At 33.3% G+C, this 24,577-nt stretch overlaps 3 protein-coding genes across 4 annotated transcripts; 2 read left to right on the top strand and 1 right to left on the bottom strand.

The window, feature by feature from the left end:
* The first annotated feature begins 5,101 nt into the window (after nucleotides 1-5,101).
* LOC145311713 (acetylcholine receptor subunit alpha-type acr-16-like) lies at nucleotides 5,102-11,343 on the top strand. The gene is made up of 18 exons (XM_080150684.1): nucleotides 5,102-5,257; nucleotides 5,798-5,903; nucleotides 6,111-6,147; nucleotides 6,553-6,644; nucleotides 6,957-7,107; nucleotides 7,574-7,644; nucleotides 7,774-7,840; nucleotides 8,012-8,087; nucleotides 8,430-8,511; nucleotides 8,837-8,976; nucleotides 9,140-9,218; nucleotides 9,595-9,646; nucleotides 9,817-9,920; nucleotides 10,060-10,147; nucleotides 10,226-10,270; nucleotides 10,508-10,558; nucleotides 10,665-10,757; nucleotides 11,120-11,343. Exons 1-18 carry the CDS (start codon nucleotides 5,197-5,199, stop codon nucleotides 11,213-11,215), a joined length of 1,491 nt encoding a protein of 496 aa, XP_080006810.1. The 5' UTR covers nucleotides 5,102-5,196; the 3' UTR covers nucleotides 11,216-11,343.
* A 31-nt stretch (nucleotides 11,344-11,374) lies between these two features.
* On the bottom strand, nucleotides 11,375-17,212 carry LOC145311715 (uncharacterized). Of its 2 annotated transcripts, none has more exons than XM_080150685.1 (7): nucleotides 14,314-14,426; nucleotides 13,867-14,007; nucleotides 13,682-13,716; nucleotides 13,209-13,352; nucleotides 12,794-12,916; nucleotides 12,250-12,326; nucleotides 11,375-12,181 (listed from the first exon to the last, which is right to left on the bottom strand). In XM_080150685.1, exons 2-7 carry the CDS (start codon nucleotides 13,958-13,960, stop codon nucleotides 12,136-12,138), a joined length of 519 nt encoding a protein of 172 aa, XP_080006811.1. In that variant the 5' UTR covers nucleotides 13,961-14,007; nucleotides 14,314-14,426; the 3' UTR covers nucleotides 11,375-12,135. The 2 variants fall into 2 exon arrangements, 1 of the variants encoding a protein (XP_080006811.1); XR_013876767.1 differs by lacking the exons at nucleotides 11,375-12,181; nucleotides 12,250-12,326; nucleotides 12,794-12,916; nucleotides 13,209-13,352 and adding exons at nucleotides 14,801-15,018; nucleotides 15,978-16,040; nucleotides 16,653-16,745; nucleotides 17,166-17,212 and having other exon boundaries at nucleotides 13,678-13,716; nucleotides 14,314-14,431.
* A 345-nt stretch (nucleotides 17,213-17,557) lies between these two features.
* LOC145312792 (uncharacterized) lies at nucleotides 17,558-20,520 on the top strand. Its single transcript, XM_080152030.1, has 5 exons — nucleotides 17,558-17,643; nucleotides 18,240-18,322; nucleotides 18,503-18,677; nucleotides 19,500-19,542; nucleotides 20,267-20,520. Exons 1-5 carry the CDS (start codon nucleotides 17,607-17,609, stop codon nucleotides 20,439-20,441), a joined length of 513 nt encoding a protein of 170 aa, XP_080008156.1. The 5' UTR covers nucleotides 17,558-17,606; the 3' UTR covers nucleotides 20,442-20,520.
* Nucleotides 20,521-24,577: the final 4,057 nt, after the last annotated feature.

The following is a 24,577-nucleotide window of genomic DNA, read 5'->3' as shown; positions in this document are numbered from 1 at the left end:
GGAATTTTAAAGAGAAAGAGTAAACAAGAAGAGAAAGATAGATAAATAGGTAAAAACAACATAAAACAAGGATGGCAACATCCATAAAAGAGAAGCTCTGTAACGAAATGACAAACGAACACTTGAAGAGTGGCAGAATAGAATAATCAGAATATAAATGTACAAAAGTCAAAACAAAATTGTTAGTAAATTTGTTGAAAACTGCGTTGTTGTTGTGTTGTTGTAGCCTGGCGCAGCTCTCACCCGTTATCATCGAATTCTCGGCCATCAAGGAGGCCAAGGAATCTGGCAGCTTCAACTGGTTTAGTCCAAAGGTCACGAACTTTTAGGTCTATAGGTTTGGCCACACAATTGAATAGATGTTTAGAGGTGTGTGGCTCTAACTGGCAATCTGGGCAGATATCTTGCACATCATTTCTAATTCTGGACAGGTAGCTGTTTAGCATAGAGCTATAGCCTGACCTTAATTGAGACAATTTAGTGCGAGCTTTTCTGGGCAATTTTCTCTCTGAATCATCAATTGCTGGTGCAGGAGTGTTGAGGACAGGGTTAACTGCTTGGTTGGATATTGTTCTGGCAACGCTATCTGTGTGTATTTTCTTTAGTAACTTTTTATGGTTTTGTCCAGTGTGGTTGTTGTTTTTGGTGAGTTTTTTGATGTATTTACCATGTTCTGTAACTAAAGTGTTCTTCATTTTCCGTGGAGCTCTGTGATTGAGGTTTATAGTATTAGGATGTGTGTCTTGTTGTGTGTTGAGTAGAAATTGGCGGGAAAGCATTTCACAATGATCCTTGACAGGCATCATCTTACTTTCTGAATGTAGATGGTCTTGACTGGTCATTTTAACACATCCAAGGGCTGTCCTCAAGGCGGCATTTTGTGCTGCTTGGAGTTCTTGCCATTTACTATCACATACAGAGGGGCTCCAGATAGGGCTGCAGTAGTTAATAATAGATTGTCCTATAGCTTTATATGTTGGTATTAGCACTTCTTTATCTTTACCCCAAGAAGTACCTGCCAGGGCTTTGAGAATATTATTTCTGGAGTGTACTTTGGTTTTAACGTTGTCCGCATGGTGTCTGAAAGTGTGGAGATTGTCAAATGTGACACCCAAGATTTTTGGTTGTTTAACAGTGGGGACTTTGTTGTCGTTGATAAAGATAGGAAGTTCTGTGTTAACTTCTCCTGGAGCTGTTGTGAAGATGGTTGCTGTTGATTTTGGTGCAGATATAAATAGATTTCTTTCTTTAAACCAATTGTCAAGTGTGTTTAAGTAGACATTTATTTCTTGGCATATTGGTTCAATTAGTGGACCAGATCTGGCGACAGTAGTATCATCTGCATAGGTACCTAGTTTGGTTCCCTCTGGAGGTTGTGGCATCTTGGCCATGTACAAATTAAAAAGTACAGGTGAGAGGACTCCTCCTTGGGGGACTCCCTGGCGCATCTTTCTGTAACTAGATTTGGATCCTCTGAATTCTACATAAGTCTGTCTCCCCCTAAGGTAAGCACAAAGAAACCTTTTGATATTGTCATTTAGTTGGAGCTCTAGGATGTCTTCAAGGAGCAGGTCGTGATCAACTGTATCAAAAGCTCTAGATAAGTCGATGGCAATGGCAACTGTTCTGTTGACAGGTTTCTTTTGGTTGAGGCCGTTGGTTATTTTGATGTTTAGTTCTTGTAGGGCAGTTGTTGTTGAGTGTGCTTTACGGAAGCCATGCTGATGGTTAGCCAATTTTATGGAAGCTGAGATTTCTGGTAGTAAGACACTTTCCAGAGTCTTGGCCATAGGTGATAAGAGAGAGATTGGTCTGTAGCTGGAACCTTCATCAGCTGGTTTTCCAGGTTTAAGGAGGGGAATGATTCGGCCAACTTTCCAGATTGAAGGGATGGTGGCTGTGTTGACACATGTATTAAAGATGTTGGTCAAGAAGCGGATTCCCTTTGGACCAAGGTGTTTTAGCATAATCGGAGATATGTCGTCAGGTCCTAGTGCTTTGGAATTTTTAGCTTTCTTGATCGCCTCCCTAACCTGGGCTGTTGAAATTTTTACCTTAGGGTCTGCTGGTTGGACTTTCAAATGGCGAAGAACTTTCCTAGACTTTTGTTTTGGTTTTTTGTCAGAGTGTGGTGTATATTGGCTGTTGAATATTTTTGTGCTAGTTTCCTAGGGTTGTGATGTATTTTGTTGTTGAACTTTATTCCTTGGTTGTTGGGTTGTGGTGGTTGGCTGTTAAGATTTTTGATGGTTGTCCACAGCTTTTTGGAATTTGGTTGACAACTGTCCAGGTGATCTTTCCACTTTTGTTGTTTATGTTCTCTGATCTTGGTATCTATGTTTTTGTTAAGATCTTTTAGTCTAGGATCTAAGGAATTTGATTTTCTGATTTGATCTCTTTCTTCAATGAGTTTCATTGCTTCTGTTGGGATCTCATGAACAGTTCTCATGATCCTTCCAGCTGGAATGTGTTTCTTTGCAGCATTTATGATGGTTTTTCGAAGAAACTTTTCATCTTTGTGAACATTTATGTTGCGTGCATTAGAAAGAGCCTTTTCTGTTGCTTCAGTGAACTTTGACCAGTTGGCTTTGGCAAAGTTTATGTATAATTTGTCCTGTGATTTCCTCTTTTTCATGTCAGCTGTAATATTAATGAGGATTGGGAGGTGGTCTGAACTCATTTTTACTTCCGTTTTCCAGGTACTGGAGGCTAGAAGTGAGTTGGACGCTATACTAATATCTGGAGCTGTGCTGGTTCCATTGAAGATTCTAGTTGGTTGATCTTCATTAAGAATGCCAAATGGTTTATCAGCAATGGTATCAGCTAATTGATTCCCTCGGGCATCTGTGTTTGCCTCGGAATGCCACAATTCATGATGTGCATTCACATCACCTAGAATCATTGCATTCCCTTCAAGGTTGTCAAAGATTTTGTCAATGGGTGGGACATATCCTGGTTGGCAACTACTTTGAGGGGGTATGTAGATGTTGCGTATTTTCAGGTCACCATCCTTGCCAGGGATGTTTATTGTCAAGGTTTCCAGGTGGGGGTCATTGGCTAAGCTTGGTGGGATGTCTTCTTCATGAAAATTTATGTCTTCATGGACAAGGAAAGCTAAGCCTCCTCCTTTGTCTCTACCTCTATCTTTCCTTAGGAATGTGTAGTTCTTTGCTTTAGGATGTTTTGATTTAGAGGTCAGTTTTGTTTCTTGAACTGCTGCGACTTTGATGTTGTTTTTGTCCAAGTGGTGGAGAAGTTCATCTAGTTTGCTATTGAGGCCATTAATATTATATTGTAGTATTGGGAAGTCTAAGTAGTGAGGAGGGGTTGATGGTGGGGGAGGGGGTTGAGCAGGGGGGGTGGGGGGCTGTGGGGGGACGGGAGGGGGGACAGGAGGGGTGACAGGGGGGCAGCATGGACCTCTCCAGGTTTTAAGTTTCTGACGTTCTTTTGTTGATTTTAGGCCAGAGCATTTAACATGCAACCATTGATGGCAGTTGGTGCATTCTACGGCTGTTGGTGTTAGGGGTTTCGAGCATAGATGACATGGCCAGGGCGGACCTGGGTTTTGTTCGATACCAGCACGTATTAGTAAGAGCCGAATAAGGCATGCTGGTGTTGCCTTATCCTTTGTCGACCTAGTTAAAAACTCGAGGTAGCTGAGCAGGTTGCTTCATTGTCACGTGATTTAAAAAAGGACTGATGTAGTTGAAACTGCAGATGGTGGGTGGCTGGGCAGGAAATTGGTTGTTTTGGCTCTTGGCACAGGCGGTTGCTGGTGTTGTTGCTGTTGCTGTGGTGGAGAGGCGACGTAGACACGGCCAAAGTACTCTCCTGAAAACTGCGTAAATACAGGATATTGTTTAAGGACATACTTACATTTTTAGGACTTGATTATAGAGATGCTTTCCTCATAGCATTGTGCTTTAATGACATAGGAATCGGTATTTCAAAAATCAGATCAATTGGATAATTTTAACACATAAATTTTTTTAAAAAATTAACATGATTAAAATGAAAGTACGGACAATTATAGAGTTGTTGCCCTTTCTAAATCGTACCTAATTACTACAGGAATCCCATACATAGTTTGGAATCGATAGGAAAGTTCTACTTCTAACCTGTTTAATAACTGTCCGTGATGGACGAAATTACATACGGATCGACCCTAATTATAGAAAAGCTATATGATATACATATGTTTAGATATAATAATTAAAAAGTTGAATAGAAAATTTAAATGACATAGAGAAAATGAATAGACAGATAAATTAAAGAAGCCTTCCTTAAACAAACAATTTCAAGTTGCCAATTTCATATGTCCAATGCTATATGTTGGTTAAAATGAAACCAGAAACCTTTAAGTTACATTTAAGATTAAATTTAAAAAACGCAAAACTTTTTTTTACAATTTTCTCATTTAAAAAGTTGAAAAAAATTGTTTCCTTTTTCATTTTTAAAACTAAAATTGAAAAAGGAGGGTCGATTTCCTTCCCTTACCCTTACCTTATCTAAATCCGTAGCCGTAAGGTATAAAGAAGCTTGTTTCATTTCAAGACATTAATTCAAAACAATTATATTAGCAATTATGTTAAAAATAGGCAAGGAAGGACAATTCATCTAAATATGAAACAAATATTGCAACATATTTATCAACTGGCCTCGAAATATGCAGAAAGCAGGGATCGGAAGCCTCACGTAAGCCGCGTGTAAGCCTCAGTGAAATCGTGATTTTATCACAATAAAATCAAGCTGGATGTATAAAACGGCTTTTTAGCAGACAATCCTTCTTTCTGAATTTTTTTTTCTGCTTACAAGCAGGTTTAAAACTGAGGCTTATGCGCGGCTTACGTAAGGCTTCCGATCCCTGGCAGAAAGTCCTGTTGAAATGTTCCGTCTTGTAAATTGTTAAAAGAAAATGTTTACAAGATATTTGACAGGATCCATATGGGCTCACTTTTCTTACCTTTCCCAAGTTTCTTGGTCATTTTAACAATTACAATCACTGTACACTTTCAATCTTCCTCCAGCAGACATCTATATGTGATAACAATGTAGAAATTTATTGAAAATCAACCTATTTAACTCAATTTAAGGCTCTAGTTTGTTACTATCTTTCTAAACCTAATATGTTAATCTAATAAAGTGTTAAAATATCTAATCTGCTGTAATAAAATTTTGAAAAAATAAATAAATATGTGGACAGTTTTTACTTTTAGTGTATTTTTCGTATCCTTTATAAAATTAGCAAATGCGGGTAAGTTTTACGAATAAAATCATTACATTGTCTGATTTAATTTTGCGTGTATATAGTTATTATTACGATAAACAAGTAAATTATTATATAAATTAAATGATTTGCATTTTGCACAAATTCCTAAACATATTTGATTAGTCTGTTTTGTTGCAGTGAATGGTTAGTGAAGGGAGGTAAGAAATAAAAAAAATGGGAAGGAAAGAAGAGGGAAAGCAGGAATCTAAAGGGATAAGACAATGGCTGATAAATTGATGTACATCCCCAAAGATGATACACAAAATTACCCCTTCTGTAGATTACAATTAGTCGATGAAACGTTAAATAAAATAAAAGTCTCCAAAATTGTTAAGCCAATGAATAAAACGCGATTAAAAACCTTGAGGACTAGTGTAATAAACAGCCCATAATCCCCTCCCTCCTTGGAAGTTAAGCTATGTGCAGTGATGGCAGAGTGAAGGAAAGTAAATTATCTGCCCTTATAAATAAACAGACACAATTACTTAGAGAGTATCTTTGTACTAAAAATCCTTTAAATTGAAGGTGCTCAAGAAAGAAGATTGCTTGAGGAAAAGTTACTTGAGTATAATTCAAATGAGAGACCTGTTGCTAATGAATCCAGTGCAGTTGTTCTTAGACTCAATATTACGTAAGAATTTATTTTATTAAAAATTGATTAAAAGGGTGCCTTAAATTTGAATGACAGGATAATTGATTTTTAAATAGCAACTATTAAAACAAATTTTAAAATGTTGTATAAATTTGCTTTGCTAATTTAATTATAATGAATTCATAACATAATTCAGAAAAAAGTTACAAATAAAAGGTTTCGTGATTTGAATGGATAAATGTTTAGATTGCAACAAATAGTAGATCTAGATGAGAAAAACCAGGTACCATTATTTAGCAATTATTACTAACGATATATTTAACTTTGAGCTGGTCTGGTCAGCCTAACATTGCTTTAAAAAGTAAATGTTTATTAAAATTAAAAGTTTATAGAAGTTTAGTAATAGGTTTATACCACAAATATATTTAAAGCTCAAATACATTTTCTATATTGGGTGAATCTGGATTAATATATTATATGGCAGGTATTAACAACAAATATGTGGGTGAACCTGGATTAATATATTATATGGCAGGTATTAACAACAAATATGTGGGTGAACCTGGATTAATATATTATATGGCAGGTATTAACAACAAATATGTGGGTGAACCTGGATTAATATATTAAATGGCAGGTATTAACAACAAATATGTGGGTGAACCTGGATTAATATATTATATGGCAGGTATTAACAACAAATATGTGGGTGAACCTTGATTGGTCTGACTACTCTATGATCTGGAAACCAGAGGAATATAATAATCTGACAAGTGTCAGGTATCAAAATATTTATTGTTCTCTCCAAATCTTTCCATGTATATTTATTTTTCTCAGTCTGAAATCCTTATATTAAAGTAACAGGATCCCTGTCTGTCTGTCTCGCTAATCACTGAACAAAGAATTATATCTCCTTTGAAGGGAAGCTTCCTTCAGGGCCAGGGAAATTTTATTTCAGGAACACTCTAGGGGATAGGAAATTATTTTAAAGTGACCCTAGGGACTTCACAACTAGTTTTTTTCAAGTGTTTTTAGTCCCTAATATAACATGACTGTCATAAAATTGTAATATAATAATCTTACCTTTTTCAGGATCCCACCATCCCTATTGTGGATGCCTGACATAATGTTGTACAACAGCGCCAACCCTTCCTTCTACTCTACCTATCCCTCCAATGTTATTGTCAATTATGACGGGACTATGAGCCAGATTCCACCTGGAATTTTTAAGTCGACATGCATTGTAATATAAATATTTTTAAAATTTTCCAGTGAAGCTGCTTTATAAATAATGCCTGTCTGTTGTATGCTTTTTTAAGATATAATACTTGAGAGATATATAGTATGGTATATTTTCAATTCAATATTTTGTAAGTGAATTATAGAATAAACATTGGATATAATTATTCATAATACAAAAAACATATGATCATAAGCAAATAATTGCGATAGGGCACCTCATTTATGACCATTTGGTCATGTTTGGAGTTTTCTGATTAGGGATACAAAAACCTTCGGGAGTTATGATTGCAGTTATAGGCACACTGCATTAAATGTGTGTAACTTAATTATTTCTTATGATTGAAAGCGTTTTCGTTAACTATTCAACTAAAAGGCCTCGTATTTTTAAAATGAATTCTATTACTTTTTAAAATTATTTTCTGGAAATAATAATTTATTACATATCAATAATAAAAGTTTGTTGTTAGGTAGATATAACTTGGTTTCCATTTGATGAGCAAAATTGTAGTTTTAAGTTTGGTACCTGGAGCCATAAAAAGTAAGATATTATTAATATTTAACCATAGAGAAAAATGTAAAAGATATCAGGATATTAAACATAAACATATCATTTTTAAACAATTTTTATAGTAAAAATGTAAAAATAATAAATTATTGCTATTTTTAGAGACAAAATAGATTTACAGTTGGTTGGGAGTGTTGAAGAAGGAATCGGGGACTTGTCTGAATTTAAGGTTTTAAGTCTTTTAACATTCTTATTTCATAATTGATTTTTTGTCTGCAGCTGCAATAAACAGCCGTCGCTAATAAAATGGCATTAGAGAAAAGTAAAAAGAAAAGATCCGAATAAAATAAGAATGATAAACAATTGAAATTTATAAAATGAAGCTGATAATATAATCTAGGAAAATGGTGAATGGCAAGTGATAAACTTTAGTGCTAGACGAGAAGTTATTAGTTGGGAGGGTGATCAATATGTAGGTAAGTCTTTGCTTCTGTGGCGTGGACAGGTTTTTTTTCTAAAGGGGGTTTGAACCGCAAGAGGGTATAAAAAATATATCCCAAAGTGTATGGTGCTTTCACTCATACCTATGAATAGTCAATGATACCCCCTCTCCCATTAAATATTTTCAATTTAAAGAAAACAACATATTTCTAGCCTCTGCAGAGCCCTATCCCTATGGAATACAACCCAATACCTTACCAAATTAAATAAACCAGAAAAGAAAACTAAAATAAATAAACGACACCAGATTCGTAAATATTTTATGAGAAACATATATTTATTTCAGTTGTCAGTTTAATGATTCATTTGTAATTTAGAGGTTTCATTTTACTTGATACTGCAAAGAAGGACGATTTACTATTTCAGCAATCTTATCTTCCCTTGTGTTCTAATAGCTAGGTATGGTATACATACATTTTATCATTTTAACCTCACTTGTAAACCTCTTTAGATTTATTTCTTTTAAAGAGATAATACAATTAGTGAAAAATGTATGTAAACTCTTGATTACTCCTTCTGTAGATTAAAGCTATGGATTAGATGGATATTGTGTTTTTTTTGTACCAACCGATCAATTTATTATTTAAGCCAACATATGAGAAAATGTGTTTATTATACTTTGGGTATCAGTATAATAAGCTGTCAAATGTCTCCTCACTTCTTGAAGCTGTGATATATATATGTTTGTATTAAAATTCTGTATTTAATGTCATTTTGACTTTAGCATGGCAGTGTTTGGTTTTACTACTCCAGCAGAGTGTGGAGAAAAATTAACTCTAGAAATTACAATTTTGATGTCCCTAACATTCTACCTACAAATGGTTTCTGACATGCAACCTCCTACAAGTTTAAATCCTATTTTAGGTAGGTGTTGAACGATTCTTTAATATTTGAATTAAAGATGTATTGTTTGGGTTAGGATAAGAAAAAAGTGCTTTTTAAAGAATGTTGACAAAGTTATTGTTTTAATAAAATTAGAACATTTTTAATTCATTTTCTATATATGTGTATAATTATGATATTTTAGGTGTATATTTTTCTTGTGTAATGGTTACAGTTGCCTCAAGTGTTGTGGTTACAATAGCCATTCTTAACTATCAACATAGGTAGTAGTCATCTATATTTACATATCTATTTCAAGTCTAATATCTTAAAGGATAATAAAATTGAAGATAAACTGCTGTACCTCCCAATAATGATAAACAAATGTACCTTTTCTGTATGTTAAGATTTCTGGTTTAAAAAGTTTGTACAAACCAATCAAGATATAATAAAAGTCCCTAACGGAATTTATCCACCAAATTGGAGAACATGTTTAAATAGTTACCAATATGTTATATAGTGGAATCTTACCTAATATATTATATTATGTCATATCCCTCCTTGATTTAATCCCGTAGTTTTAACTTTGTAAAAAGCAATTTTCAAATCGGATTTTTAATGTTAAAGGGCCAATCACAATTTATAACAGTTTATGTTCAGAGATCCAAGCACACATGAAATGTCGAGATTTATCAGACTTGTATTTCTAAAGGTATTTATAATACAATGTAGATACGATGTAGATAAATCACGCAACCTTTCTGATTCGATCATCGTTAAAGTAAAAGTCATAACACCCAAGGATGCAATGCAAATTAAAATATTGAAAGAAGTAATGCATGTTTCCCATTAGGTAAAAATTTATCCATATTTCTATTCTAGTGGTTGCCTTGGATATTACGAATGGAGAGACCAGGAAAACCAAATCTACCCTTGAAACAAATGACCTTAAAATCTAAGATTAGGCAGCTAGAAAGATCAGATGGGTAAGGTTTTTTTGTGTGTTTAATTCCTTCAGGTTGACTAGCAGACTTTTTTGCCTATCTAAAACAAAAACGGAAATGGGTTATTAAGATTCCATAAGGTATTAGTTTTAAATGATATAATAATCTCTCTAATATTGAGGTATCCCTTAACTCTGGTTCCAGACGTTCTTGATACAAAGGAAGATTTCTTGGCTGGTGCAATGGCTAATATGAATACACCTCTTAGGGTAATTATGAATGTAAAAAAATGAATTTCTTATTAACTTGATATTAATTTAATTGTGATAAGTATCAATAATTTTCAGGAGGAGTTAGAGAGCCACAAGAAAAGGGAAGAAAGAAATAATCAGGTATAACCAAATAAAATTGACATGTATTCCTAGGTTCTGATTCTTAGAGACACATTACACAGACATCAGACATCCAATTTTCTTGTTGCAAAGGCGTTAACATTTCTTTATATCATAAATCATATATCTTATTATGGACTGTTTCTCTATGCTTTAAATTAGATACTTTCCCTAACTAACATCAAACTCTTGTAGGAATATGTATATATATTATAAATATTATATATACTGTTTTAGAGACCTGAAAGCCCAAATAAAAAGATTGGAGTTATTGAAAGAGATTTAATGGTAAAAACAAATTTATAATCCCAAATCACATGAATATTTATATGAAATAGATAGATGTCATGTTAGAATACTTTCACAATAGTAATATAAATAAAATATTTTTTAGCTGATAAGAAAAGAAGTGATGAAGTTATCAGCTAAAATGACAGAAGAACAAGACGACCAACAAATTGTTTCTGAATGGAGATTTGCTGCTATGGTAAATATTGATCTTGTTATTTTTAAACAGGATTTTTATACAAATTATATGTATGCATTATGGTGGCGTGCACAGGATTTTACCATAAAGGTGTGAATTTTAAGAAGATAAAAGACGAAGACCAAAATACATAACTTTTGTACCACTTTTGACGTCATATTCTCCGTCTCTTTTTTAGGGGTTTTCTTTTCTACTTCTCCTCTCATCTTCCTCATTATATGACGTCACAGGAATCAAAAGGGACACAAAAGTTATGTATTTTGGACTTCGTCAGATGAAATAAAGCTAAGGCAGGCTTCCCCAATTTTTTTTGTAGGGAATTTTCATGTGTTAAACAAAAGTTTATGTTTTTAATGTTTTAGGTAATGGACAGGCTATGTCTTGTTATTCTGACTTCAACAACCTTACTTCTGTCAATAGTGGTTCTAGCAACTGTACCTAGAGTTTTTGTTTTCTAGTTTGAACAAATTATTATAAAACAGATTTTAATTAATCCTAATTTTATTATAATGTACAACATATCAATATTATTAAATATTACTTAATATCATATATTATGTAAATATAATAAATATTTCAACAATAATTTTATATTTTACATTAGGATAATAGGAAAATAATAAAAGTGAAACAAAAATTATGGGGTAAAAGTATATGTACAAACGATAAAAGAAAGAAAACCAAATTAAGAAATCAAGGCTTTAGAAATTAAATTTTATAAATAGTAACATTCTAAGGTTTATTTAGTTCTGATGCAAATTAATACATTAAAGATCAACAATAACGATTTTATACAAATTGTAATTCAATTGAATTTACTTGCTGCCACAGATTGAAATAAAGTCAATAATCAGGTTTTGAATTAGGTAGTTTGATCATAAATTTTATTGGTTATTGTTATTGTTATTATTATTATTGTTATTATTGTTGTTGTTATTATTGTTATTATTATTATTATTGTTGTTATTGTTGACACTAAGCACTTGCAGATTCAGGTTGACAGTCAGCATAGCATTAATGAACAGAATTATAAAGTTCATAAGGCCATAGATTGTTCTCTTTTGCCTGCTTAGAATCTTTTCATGATAAGGTACAATACCTGTTTCAATGTTTTGTATATCAAGCTTGCTTTGAACTGATTTAATTTCAAAAGTAAATAACTTATCACTATAATCAACTTCTTTGTTAGTGTTAGCATCAGCATTGTTTTTATTGCTGTCAATGATAGCAGTCACTTTTGGATTATCGACTACTTCAACTCTGTTTGGTAGATTGACTGAAGGTTTTGCAGATAGCATCTCAAAATCAATCAGTGCTAGAAGCACAACAATGTATCTTATGGACTTCATATTGATTTGATTTGATTTATTCAAATTTTTTACCAACATTTGAAACTGGTACAAGTTCCATTAATTGTCACAGATCTGAAACATATTTAAAATAAATTTCTGCTGTAAATTTTTGAAATATAAAACAATATGTTTTTTTTTACCTGTAAATGTTGATAACATTATTTGGGTTAATTTCAAAGAAATCAGCTACAGCCATTCCAAATCCCAATGATGCAACCTAAAAAATGTTAGCTCTATTAACTTTTTTAATTAAAAAAAGGAGGACAATAATGACTGTTTATCAGTAAAAATAAAGTCTTAATAATGTAGAGATATTTAGCACATATGTAATGGTAAAATTAACTATGTTTTCAAAAGAGGAAAAAAACTTATATTTTTTACTAGATTTTAAATTTTCTTAACTTTCTTATAAATTTGAACAAGGATGAAATCTTTTAGGTGTACACTTCAATACAATATTGGGAATAGTCCCTTTCGTGGCAACGCCCCTTAAGGGGCGATTCGTCGTATTTTTAAATTGGCTTTTGATAGGTTATTTTAGGTTAGGTTAGGTTATATTGGGTTAGGTGATTGCCCCACAGGGTTAGGCAATTGACCTCGCAGGGTAAGAGCCCCCTAAAAATCAAAGAAAAGCTACTGTAAAAAAAACGGAAAATGAAAGGGACTATAACCCAAATATTTTACCTGTTTATAATCAATGTCTTGGCCTAATTGTTGGTTATTCATATATTCACAGATCAAATACTCTACACACAAAGTTTCTGGATCAAAATAACTTCCAAAGGATCTTGTCATCATTGTTGACATCTAGAAATTAATGAATGTAAGGATAAAATTACTTCATTATGAATATGCAGTATTAATTTATTTCAAATGATAAAATAACAGAAATGTTTCTTTCTCGATCTGGAAGTTTCACTTTACTCTTATTTTTTTTGAAGGGTCTTACTTTAAAATGACTGTATGATAATTTTTACTTAAGATTAGTCTGTAGCTCTTAGGTTAACTTTACACCTTACTCTTCCAGTTTTAATTACTGCTGATCAGCTAGAAGGCCTGACATATCAAAGAATCAGACCAGCATTTTCAAAATATTAACCTGATTGTTATTGTTGAGATTATCATTGTTATCATTATTGTTATTATTATTGTTGTTGTTATCAATGTTTGCAATGACATTAGACACAGCTGTAGCTGCCACCACAGAGAAGGTTAGGAAACCAGTCACTGAGAAAGTACTTTCCTAAAAATAACAAATTAGGTATATTCATTGCTTTTAAGTTGTTCTGACTCAACCTAAATATAATTTACTGACAAAAAAGATTTGATGATTTAACAGATGAATAATATACACATATGTAGAATGTAAATGGGAGTTAATTCAAGGTTCGATTTACATATTTATTTTCCTGAGGTTTATCATCTGAGGAGCCCTACACTATCCAATGTGTGAATATTGATCTAATAAAAGTAGTATTTTAATTGTTAATAGCCCTTGCCATGTAGATTTAAAAGTGCTTGATATTCAAAATATTTTAGATTAACAACCATTAATCATTAAGCATACTTTACCTTGTTCTCTGTACAAACAGGAGCTGGAGTTACAACTAAAACATTAAAATATAGGAACATGTAAAAAATTACTTCTTCTTAATAAATTTTATTAAATAATTTATATGTCTGTCTCGTTTTATTTTTTTCTTCATAATCTAAGCACATTCTATTCCGATAAAGATTTAATTATAAATTATATTTACCTTTGTATTTGTGCTTCTTTCTTTTACTTCCAGATAGAAAATTTGCCTCAGAGTTCAATATTATACAAACTAGCAAAACTAAGCAAATCTTCATTTTATAGGATATTATTCAAGTATACTGTCATTTCTGCCAATAAACACCTATATAAATAGATTTTTTTTTATACAAAATGATCAATAAGACAAAATCTTTAAAGAGTAATATCATTCTTACAAGTCTTTTTTTATTTTTAGTCCTATTTGGTTTAAGATACTAAATCTTAGATTTTCAAATTTTTCCAAGCAAAGCTTTAATCTAAGAAATTTAACTCTTTACAACTGACTTATTTTATGGATGAAATGAAAAATTGCTGCCCTTTCATACCATAATGCTTACATTTTCAAACCAATAATGTGGTTGTATTCTTCAAGAACTTACTATAGGTCTAACTAAGGAAATAAACTTACTTTGCTTTAGAGCATTGAATGTAGCCGTTTTGTTGATAATTTCTGAGATAATAGTATTTATAAGTGAACATAACAAACTTGTCCAATATTCTAGAGTCTTTGGTTAGACCTGCTTCTCCTTAAATATTATATGTATTGTATAACAAAATAAGTTTTCTTGAAATTTATGCCTTTTTTAATGAAAAAAAATCTGTCCTTTGGCCACAAAAATAATAAACCGATATTTTCATCAACAAAAAACTATAAAAAAAAGATTTAAATATCACTGGCTGAATAATCACTAAACCTTTCAATATTTACTTTTTTAAAATTAGAAATACAAATTTTTATTTAATACAACTTTTGGTTAAATTTTTCTAAGACTATGAATGCTTTTGGTGTTCAAATTAATCTTCAACCATTTCCGCCACCCAAAAAAAACCCCCAAAATAGGTAGAGATTGAATTAATTTCATTGTTCCATCCCTCATCCCAAAATTATAATTTACCTTTACAAATGTAAGCTAACAAGCATTCTTTATATTCATCTTTCATAAAATCAACAACTCTGCTTTGAAATGATCTTGAATTTGTTACAGTGACCATAAAGATGTTGTCATTATCATTGTTGTTGTTGTTATTGTTGTTGTTATTATTGTTGTTGTTGTTATTGTTGTTGCTGTTACTGCTGCTGATGGCGTTGATGGTGGTGATGACAATCTGAGTATTTTTATCTTTACTTTTTTCATTCATACTTAAAGCTTATATAAAGTAAAAGTTATTACAAAAGTTTTTGACTGAGCTGAAGGTTGTTAATATGCCAACGCATTCTTCTAAATTTTGTTAGTAACTTTGGATATAGTCTATTTCGTGACCTCCTTTTTATTTGTAAAATTAATGGCTTTTCCCATATTCTGTATGCTTGCAGAAAAAAAAAAGATTGAAAAATGTCCATAACAATTTTACCATTGTGTATTATAAAGTAGAACAGTTAGGGAGTTGAATCCATTTTTATAGAAGCAGAAATATAATCTATGATTATGGTTTGGACCCTCTAAAACTGTAATCTACCCTTCCACTTTCCCCTCTCTTGGTGAAGATATCTTCAACGCCGATACGATTTTTGAAATATAAGATTCCACTTTTGTCTCTCTTGTTGAAGATATCTTCACCAAGAGAGGCAAAAGTGGAATCTTAAATTTCAAAAATCGTATCGGCGTTGAAGATATCTTCACCAAGAGAGGGGAAAGTGGAATCTTACATTTCAAAAATCGTATCGGCGTTGAAGATATCTTCACCAAGAGAAGGGAAAAAAGAATCTTACATTTCAAAAATCGTATCGGCGTTGAAGATATCTTCACCAAGAGAGGGAAAAGTGGAAAGGTAGATTACAGTTTTAGAGGGTCCAAACCATAATCATAGATTATATTTCTGCTTCTATAAAAATGGATTCAACTCCCTAACTGTAGAACATCATAAAGTTACGCACATAGTTCAACAATATTGACAACATCCACAATAGCAAAATACTAAAGAGTTATAGATAGACAAATGGACAAAGTGAGTTATAGAGTTACATGTCAGTATAATAACCATACAAACACGATTGAATTAAAGGGTTCTTTAAATTTAAAAAAAAAAAACTATGAATTTGTATATATAAACAGATAAAAATATTCCTGAGTAAGAATTCCAATAAAAGAGAGATAATCTAGAATTCCGCCTTGGACACTACCACAATTTTCAGAACTAAAATCATTTCAAATCATTATATATAGTATTTTGTATTGTCTAAACATCCGGACCAGTGACCAAGTGCCTCTAATGAAAAAAAATATGTACAGTTTGTATTATTTCTTATAAACATTTCTTTTGCTGTGATATATGATGAAGTAAAACATTTAAAATTTGACTGGATAGCTAAAGGTAAGATACAGAATGAAAACCAAAGGAAATACAGACTAAACGATAGACAGGTAAAACTTATAAAGTAGCTTCGCTACTAAAAATAACCTCAAACTTGGTTGTCCAACATTCTGTTGTAAATAATATTTTAGAGAAGAGTTGTTAACTTGGTAACTAAATCTGTAAATAGACACACACTGATAGACATCCTGTTACTTATAAAGAAATAATTACCTCAATCTTGGTGTACTAACTTTCAGTTGTAAAGAATATTTTAAAGAAGAGTAACTTGAGCTACAAACAGACACACAGATAGACATCCTGTTACATTTTTTTATTAATTACCTTAATCTTGGTGTACTAACTTTCTGTTGTAAAGAATATTTTTGAGAAGAGTAACTTGAGCTACAAACAGACACACAGATAGACATCCTGTTACATTTTTTTATTAATTACCTTAATCTGGGTGTTCCAACATTCTGGTGTAAAGAATATTTTAGAGAAGAGTTGTTAACTTGGTAACTTAAGCCACAAACTCGAGTCATGCACCTTTATAATAAGAAATTCTTAAATTTATAATGTAATGATTAATTTTATTATCATCAAGTAAGGGTTCAAATGATATTTGAAGTGCCTATAAATAAAATAAAATTTTATATTTTTCTCTGTCTGTTAAAATATCTTTAACCCCTAAACCGATAATTCTCAATTTTAGAGAAGCTTTACATAGCTTCATATATTATTTTAAACTATTCTATATCTAAGTTGAAATGTTCGGATGGTTTTAAACTATTTAGCTCATCTTCCTTCAAATACAGAGCCCCTAGATGCTAGGGGAGAAGAAAAAATATTCTTTTTTTTAATCACATAACCAATCTTTATTACTTATTTGCCCCTCACTTCATTATATTAAAAAATGTAAAAAATAAAAGAAAAATGAATGAAAGTTGGCCAAAAAAACTTTCTCACCATGTAATAATAATTACACAGTAACGGAGTGAAAGCATCACTATCACAAACTAAAATTAAAATCAGGATAAAAATACCGTTTTAACATCTAGGACATCAATTTTACTGGTTTTAAAGTCATCACAAGTTATTATTTTTACTTTGGAGTGACAGCAAAGCCAAAGTTTTAAACAGTATGCTTTTTATCTTAATTTAAAACATGTTCAGAAACCGCTAGTAAGAAGCGCAAGTGAAGTGCAAGTAGATTTCACCCTATATTTTCCCGCTATTGGTGGTTCTCAGTGTCATCGGTAATGATATTAACAGTAGAATCATTTATGTGGATCGCTTATCACTCTTATGATACGAATAAATGACAAAGCTATTTTAGAAGTATTTTTAGGACATTTTACAGTTTTAATTTTGTTAGACTAGTTACTTATTAGTGTTAAAAGTTATAAAATGAACCATTCTGTCCAAGAATCTTTTCTTTTATTAGGTAAACATTTGATAAAGGTTAAAGAAAGGTTTTTAAACATCTAAATTATCATTAAAAATATTGAAAAAAGTGTGATTTTAAGTTTTTATGTTATCATTAGACTATAAGAAATTTATTTAAAGTATGGATTTACATATTATTGTAAAAATATAAACTGTCCTATTGGAATAAAATCAAATTCATCTCGAATTTTCTTTAAAATTGTGCATTCAAATTATCATTACATACAACTCTGTTTTTTATAATCAGTAATCAACTCAATAATTACAATCCTTATTTAAAAGTAACAAAATGTTTATGTGATTGTACAGTAAGATCTCGCTAACTGCTGGTCCGATATGTCGAAGCTTTGTAAGAGTCAGAGTCTCAGAGAATATTAAACTAGCAACCCATCCATCAAATCGTAAATCCCCCTCTAAATTTCAAAGTTTTTGGCTGTATCTTTTTTAAAAATTTTAAGTGCACGGTCATCCACTTTAAGTGCCCCTATATGCCTCTAGGAGCGCAGCCGCTAGTAATAGATAAGTATAAACTTGTAAAGTCCTCCAAAGAATCACTTTTAATATGTTAATGCTATATTAATTTTTTAAATTTAGATGATGACTATGGAAGTGGTCGTTCTTGTTCTCCGCATGGAGTTATTATGGATTTTATGACCATGATTGTAGCTACTATATCGGTAGGTTATTTGGTTATTAGATTTAAATCTAAGTCTTAGGATGGTCTTAAGCTATATTTATGCCCCCTCCCTTTCTTATTAGAAATGAGAGCCTTGAGTAAATCTACTAGACTAGTTGTAAATAAGTTAAAACTATCTATATGTAGTTATGAAATTAACTAATCATTCATAAATATCTAGATTGTGATGAGCGTCTCAGCTGGGATGAAAAGTGATAATAATAATAATAACAATAATAACAACAACAATAATAATAATAACAATAATAATAACCTCAATATCAATGAGGATAATATTAATATTGCTATGTCGGGTGCTGCTAACATGGGCCGGTCAATTGAGTTGGCTTATTCAGGTAAAATATATATTTGTAGCAAATAAACGCTATATACAGTCTAGCTGGTCTGTATGTTTATATGTATTGTCCTGTCTATAAATATTATAGCAATGTCTAGTTTAGCTTATATATGGACAAGAAAATTCATTGGGTTGGCTTATTCAAACATTTTTAGCAAGTTTACCCTAAAAGTCCAAGGGGTTCTATATGTATGTCTTAATTGTCCTGAATGATATAAAAATTACAATACCCAAAAATAAGATATCTTATATAGACTATAGTCAATTGTGATGGCCTCAGGTAGATCAGTCATCTTTAGCATAAATACTCTACAACCTAGCTGGTCTGTATATCTGTCTGTAATATCCTTAATGATATTAGCATAGTAATATCTATTTGAACTCATACCAGGTCAATTAATGTTCAAGTTCTTATCATATATTACTAAATCTTTTCAACCGCGACCGTGGCTCAACACGTAGCGCATCGCTCGTCGTCGGGGAGATGATCTCGGCACAATGCAGGCGCAACTCATTACCATGCACAGTTAGGACTTCTCAGATATTCAAATCAAAGAATCAAAGAGTTGGTTTGCTGATAGGTGTTACTTAGCCTAATACCCCGTATTTGGACAGAAATGGTAACATTTGGCTTTCCTTAGTTATCCTCGATTGTTGGACTTGGCCTTTAATGGACAGCATACCCACCCGTGTAAGGTGATTGATGAAAACTAATTTGTTAATTCATTTCTATTGGAAGTTTTAGTCTGTAATGACTGTATAAGGAGCTTTTTGCTTAATATTATTGATAATAGAGCAACTAATTCTTTCTTTTATTTAGATATTGAGTTGGATAACAGTAAAACACTAGAAAAAGCTATTAGGTAAATCATTTTCTAAAGTAAGCAAAATATTGCTTTCATTAAATACAATAGTTCTTATTATAAATATATTACTTATAGTTTTTATTTTTATTTTTATTATTTACTTCAATTTTATAGCTAAAGTTAAAGATAGAAGTTAAAATAAATTTGCATAAATTACTTGAGAAACTAATTGGTTGAAACAAAATGTTAAATGAACATACAAACAGGGAATAGGGATAGTAGTTGGATCTTTATAGTATTTATAGCGGCCTTTAGGGGCATGGAAGGGATGATGAAGAGAGTTGAGTCTATCCATTTGAGTTTTTTAAAAAACAATTTTAAATTTTTGACGGAGAGATAATACTGGTTATCTAGAGGTGATTTCTTCTTGGATGGTGGAGGTACCTTCCCCCCTAGAAAAACTATGAATCTTCGCTGAACATATAGGAAGCTTTATTATAAAGGGGATTTATATCGCTTAAATAGTTTTTCGAGAACTTAAGCAACATACTTATAGACATCCTGGCACTTATTTTCATCATTATTAAACATCGCTTGTTTTTTTAGGTAGTAAGTAAAAATTTATTTTTTCGTTTTCCTATCTGTTTAGTACTTTTTACCCCAAACCAAAATTCATATTTATTAGTTATTAAATAAGTTGTCTGACCTGGTATGCTAATTATTTTTCATAATACTTATTCTATTTCTCTGAAGTTAAACTTAGCAAATGAATTAATTTTAGGTTTGTAGAGAAATATTGCGGGGCCAAGTTGGTAAAGTGGTTTAATCAACATCCATTCTCAAACTTTGTCAAACTTTCCAACAGCAGCGGCCAGTCCACCCTCCAGAGCCTGCAGCCTTTCCTGGCGGCCGCCGCCAATTCAAAGTTGTTTAATTTCTACACAGAGTTTGAATAATTTTAGATAAATTAAATGCACATATTCATAATTGTTAATATAAAAATATATAAAATATAAACTTCATAACATATAAGAATCTTATAATACATAATAATTGTAGGGATACCAATCTCCGCCTGAGTGCACCTATTGCCAAGATAGATACACAAATGAATAGTACATATCAAGATCATTCTAGCATAATGGATCTATTATTGCTTGGATCCTACACCAGATTTTCATGTTCTCTAATAAATTTAAGCTTGCAGGGGATTTTGATAACGGTTCCCCCATTCCACTACCTTTACCCCTCCTACTGAATGAACGAATTGACCAATAAACGAGTTTCTCATTAACATTTGTATAATATCCACGTATATTTTACATCCATTTCTATCATATGTACTGTAGATTGAAAATACATATTAATATCTAAACAAATTTTTCTCATAAACTAAAGACGACATTAATGCATATCTCAATTTTTCAGCTTTACAAATCCATAGAATCAGCTATTGAAAAAATCAATAAGTATTTCTATATTTTTAAAAACCTGTGAGCTTCGATAGTGTATTATTATCAAAGACAGTAAGCCGAATAAAACTTAAAGAGTAGCTTAGGATATTAAAAATGTACAAATAAAAGAGCAAATCTGTATAATTCCCAGAGCAATATTAAAATAGTCAGAATCAACACGTTGCGCACATCTTAATCAAATTTGAATTTTTAAATAGTCTAATAGCATATTACTAATGCCCCGTTTTTGACTAATTTCCTTCTAATTTTATTACCTTTTTATAAAATATCAGTATAGAATATAGATACAACATTTTAGATATTTCTAGTAATCTTTCTAATGACCCTGGTAAGATTTGAACAATTTTACCAGGGGCTTACGTCATTCCCCACCCCCCCAAAAAAAATCATAAAAATTAATAAGTTGGATCTGTGTCTATTTTAAAACATGCTTATAAGCATTAAATAATAGAATGAAAGGGGAAGAAATGAGTAGGGTTATGGTTTGGAAATTTCTTTTATTTGCGTAGGTACGGCACGTTACCCCTCTGTCAATAGTATTAACATTTTATTAACTTCTCCCAGTGCTCAAGAGATCTACAGAGATAGGGATATGTAGTAGGAAAAACAAATACATAATATTAACATTTTATTAACATCTCCCAGTGCTCAAGAGATATACACAGACAGGGACATGTAGTAGGAAAAACAAATAGTATTACCATTTTATTAACATCTCCCAGTGCTTTAGAGATCTACAGAGATAGGGACATATAGTTGGAAAATTAGATGTGTAACATTGATAATATATTGAGAATAATCAGTAAAAATATTATTACCTTACATATTTAGGAAAGGGAAATCTAACCCAAATTGATGGTCATCTGTCGGATGTTTCCTGGTTAAATTTTATCTGGCCTTGAATTTATTCTAAAACTAAATAAATTAAAAGGCTAACAGAATTTTATGATAGTACAATCAATCAATTTAAAACATTTCTTGATTGTCTACTAATTGAGTCTGAAATTTTTTTTAAAGAATATTCTATTTTTCTCTTTTGGATTTATACTAAGTATATCATTTCCAAGGCTTGTAATTTTTTTTTTATCATATTAAAGGCCTGATCTTAAAAAGCAACAATTTATTGAATTATTTCATTCTTTATAGAGTTTTTTTTTAGTATATTTCTCTCTGTTCCAGGATCTTTATTCATCTCTGAAAGTAATTTTCCCCATCTCTTTATTTTTCTCTCTTTTCTCCCTCTCTCTCTATCTTTGTCTATGTATCCTCATCTCTTTCTTTTAACTTAAAAGGAAACAAATCAAAATATCAAAGAAATTTTAAATTAGAAACAGTTTAAATAACAATTATTGAGCAGAAAACAGAGAAAATTCACAAAATTAAATTTAAAACCAAATTTATTAGGTTTTGCAAATATTTAAAATCTAATTTGAGAGTTTTTAAGGAAAAAACTTTTTAATTAGGAAAGATTATATCCATAAGTAAGTAATATTAATTTTTAAATTCTTCTATGTCAAAGATTTGTGTCGTTATTGTGGTAATACGACACCCAGACGGACAGGCCGTTTACAGAGTTGCTTCGCTGTGACTTATGATAACAAACCCCCTACACTAATCCTATTATATCACCATCTATCTCATGACCGCTGTTGACCCCGCACCCAGCGGTCAAACTAGCCTGCCTAAATGTGGGGAGGGGACTCAAACATGCAACTATCACGAGTCCCTCACGCGCTTATATAATCGGGAGGCGTTGCCTCCCCTTTTACCACCGCTGCCCCCACAGCCTGTCTGCCGTCGGGAGCTAAGCCCTAGCGCCCCACACCCCCTTCAAACCTAACCATTGTTATATTTTGTTGTATATATATAGTAAACATAACTTGTAAATATTATTCAGTTTAAATATATAATTTCTGTATGATTGAATCCTGCTTGTTTGTTTGGTAGAATAATTAAAGGCTAGGGCTCGTTGAATCCGAACTCGTTACCCCGTGGGCCGAGAACGCTCGGCTTACCAGAACTTGGTGTCAGCGTGTTTCAATCGAGCCTTACAGAAACTAGCCTATTCTACCTCTGATTGGACCCTTTGGCAAGTAAGGGGACAATCAGCCGCCAACTGACCCGTGAGACGGCCTTTTTAGGTCGAATTTCCATCATTTTGAACGCAATATGTGGGCCTCTGGCCTACGGCAAGCAGATTTAGCCTGCTAAAAGCGCCAGTTAAGACGCTTTTTCCGTGTCGTGTAGGAGTAGCGCTAGGTGCGCAGCCACGGCAATCGGATAATTTAGCTCAGACGGCTACAGAACTGAGTCTAAATTGGCAAGTGTAGCTGGGACAAGCCCCAGGACACCCAGGCCAAACCTACGAGACAGACAGCTGGGTGCTGGTCTCCCTAAGAAGGCAATGTGTGGCTGCGAAGCTTCAGCACACAAGTAAGCCCTACCACTGCGACGGATAGCAGATTTTGAGCCACAGGCACGGCAGGACGGGACATTCCCTGCCGCTGCCTCCCAGGATTCGAACCCGAGGCGCTGCAGGACGGGCCATTCCCTGCCGCCATTTTCGGGATTCGAACCAGCGGCGCTGTAGGACGGGTCATTCCCTACCGCCGTCACCCCTCTGAACCTTGCAGGACGGACATTCCCTGCTGCCAGTGCTTCCAGAATCGCACCTAGAGCTCCTAGTGATAACAACACATAAGTGTGTATAAATGTCAACCAAGTGATAAGAATAAATATAAAATTGTTGACCAAGTGATAATTAATAAGCTCTAGTGATTCGAAGCTACAGTCTAAGCCACCATGGTAAGCGATACCACCATAGCTGCGGTTCGGCCACCACCAAAGTTTCTGCCAACCCCAGCCGAACGAGAGGCCCCCTTGTCTCAAGGGCAGGACCTCCACTTCCCCTGCCATGTCAGGGTGAGGTTTCCTACCCCTGACCCTGCCCAGCATGTACAGGTTGATGCCATGATTGATTCTGGCAACCGTGTACCAGGGTCTGCTGTAATTTCTGAGCACCTCATGCACGCGATGGGCGTGCAACGCATGTTGATTCCGGACAACACCCAGATCCTGACTGCTAATGAGGAAGGCCAGCCCCTCCAGGTAATAGGAAAGTTAAAAGAGTTATATATGGCAGTCTCACACACTCTTATACTCCATCTATACCACGTGACTGTGGTCCGGAACCTCTCACACCCTCTGAACCTAGGAGGGTATTTTCTCAAGGAGTTCGGAACTAGGCTCTGTTTCGACATGCAACCACCTTGCTTGTGGGTGCGTGGGGAGTTTATCCCACTCCGTGGCGTCCCCATTGACCGGGAGACAGCCGAGAGAGAGCTAAGCTATGAGGGGCCCCTGCCAGGCCCCCTGCCTGAGCAGCCGCGTGTGGTTGAGAAAGGCACACACTGGGTGGACGCTGAGCTCAACGCACACAAGGGAGCTAACCTGCTAGCCATGGGGTTGCCCCCAGTGCCCAAGGTGCCGAGGGAGAGCCTGCCAACGACGTTTCCTGAGATTGCCAGCCCTCCAGAACCAATCTTCTCCGCCGACACCTTTATCAACGGCCAGCCGTGTCCACCTGGCCCCCTCTACCTGGGACCTCCAGCCAGTCC

The sequence above is a fragment of the Acartia tonsa genome, chromosome 2, assembly GCF_053477335.1.
Source record: "Acartia tonsa isolate MP-2025a chromosome 2, ASM5347733v1, whole genome shotgun sequence".
Lineage (NCBI taxonomy): Eukaryota > Metazoa > Arthropoda > Copepoda > Calanoida > Acartiidae > Acartia > Acartia tonsa.
Note: the sequence above shows the minus strand (reverse complement) of the source record. Positions and strands in the feature narration are given on the sequence as shown.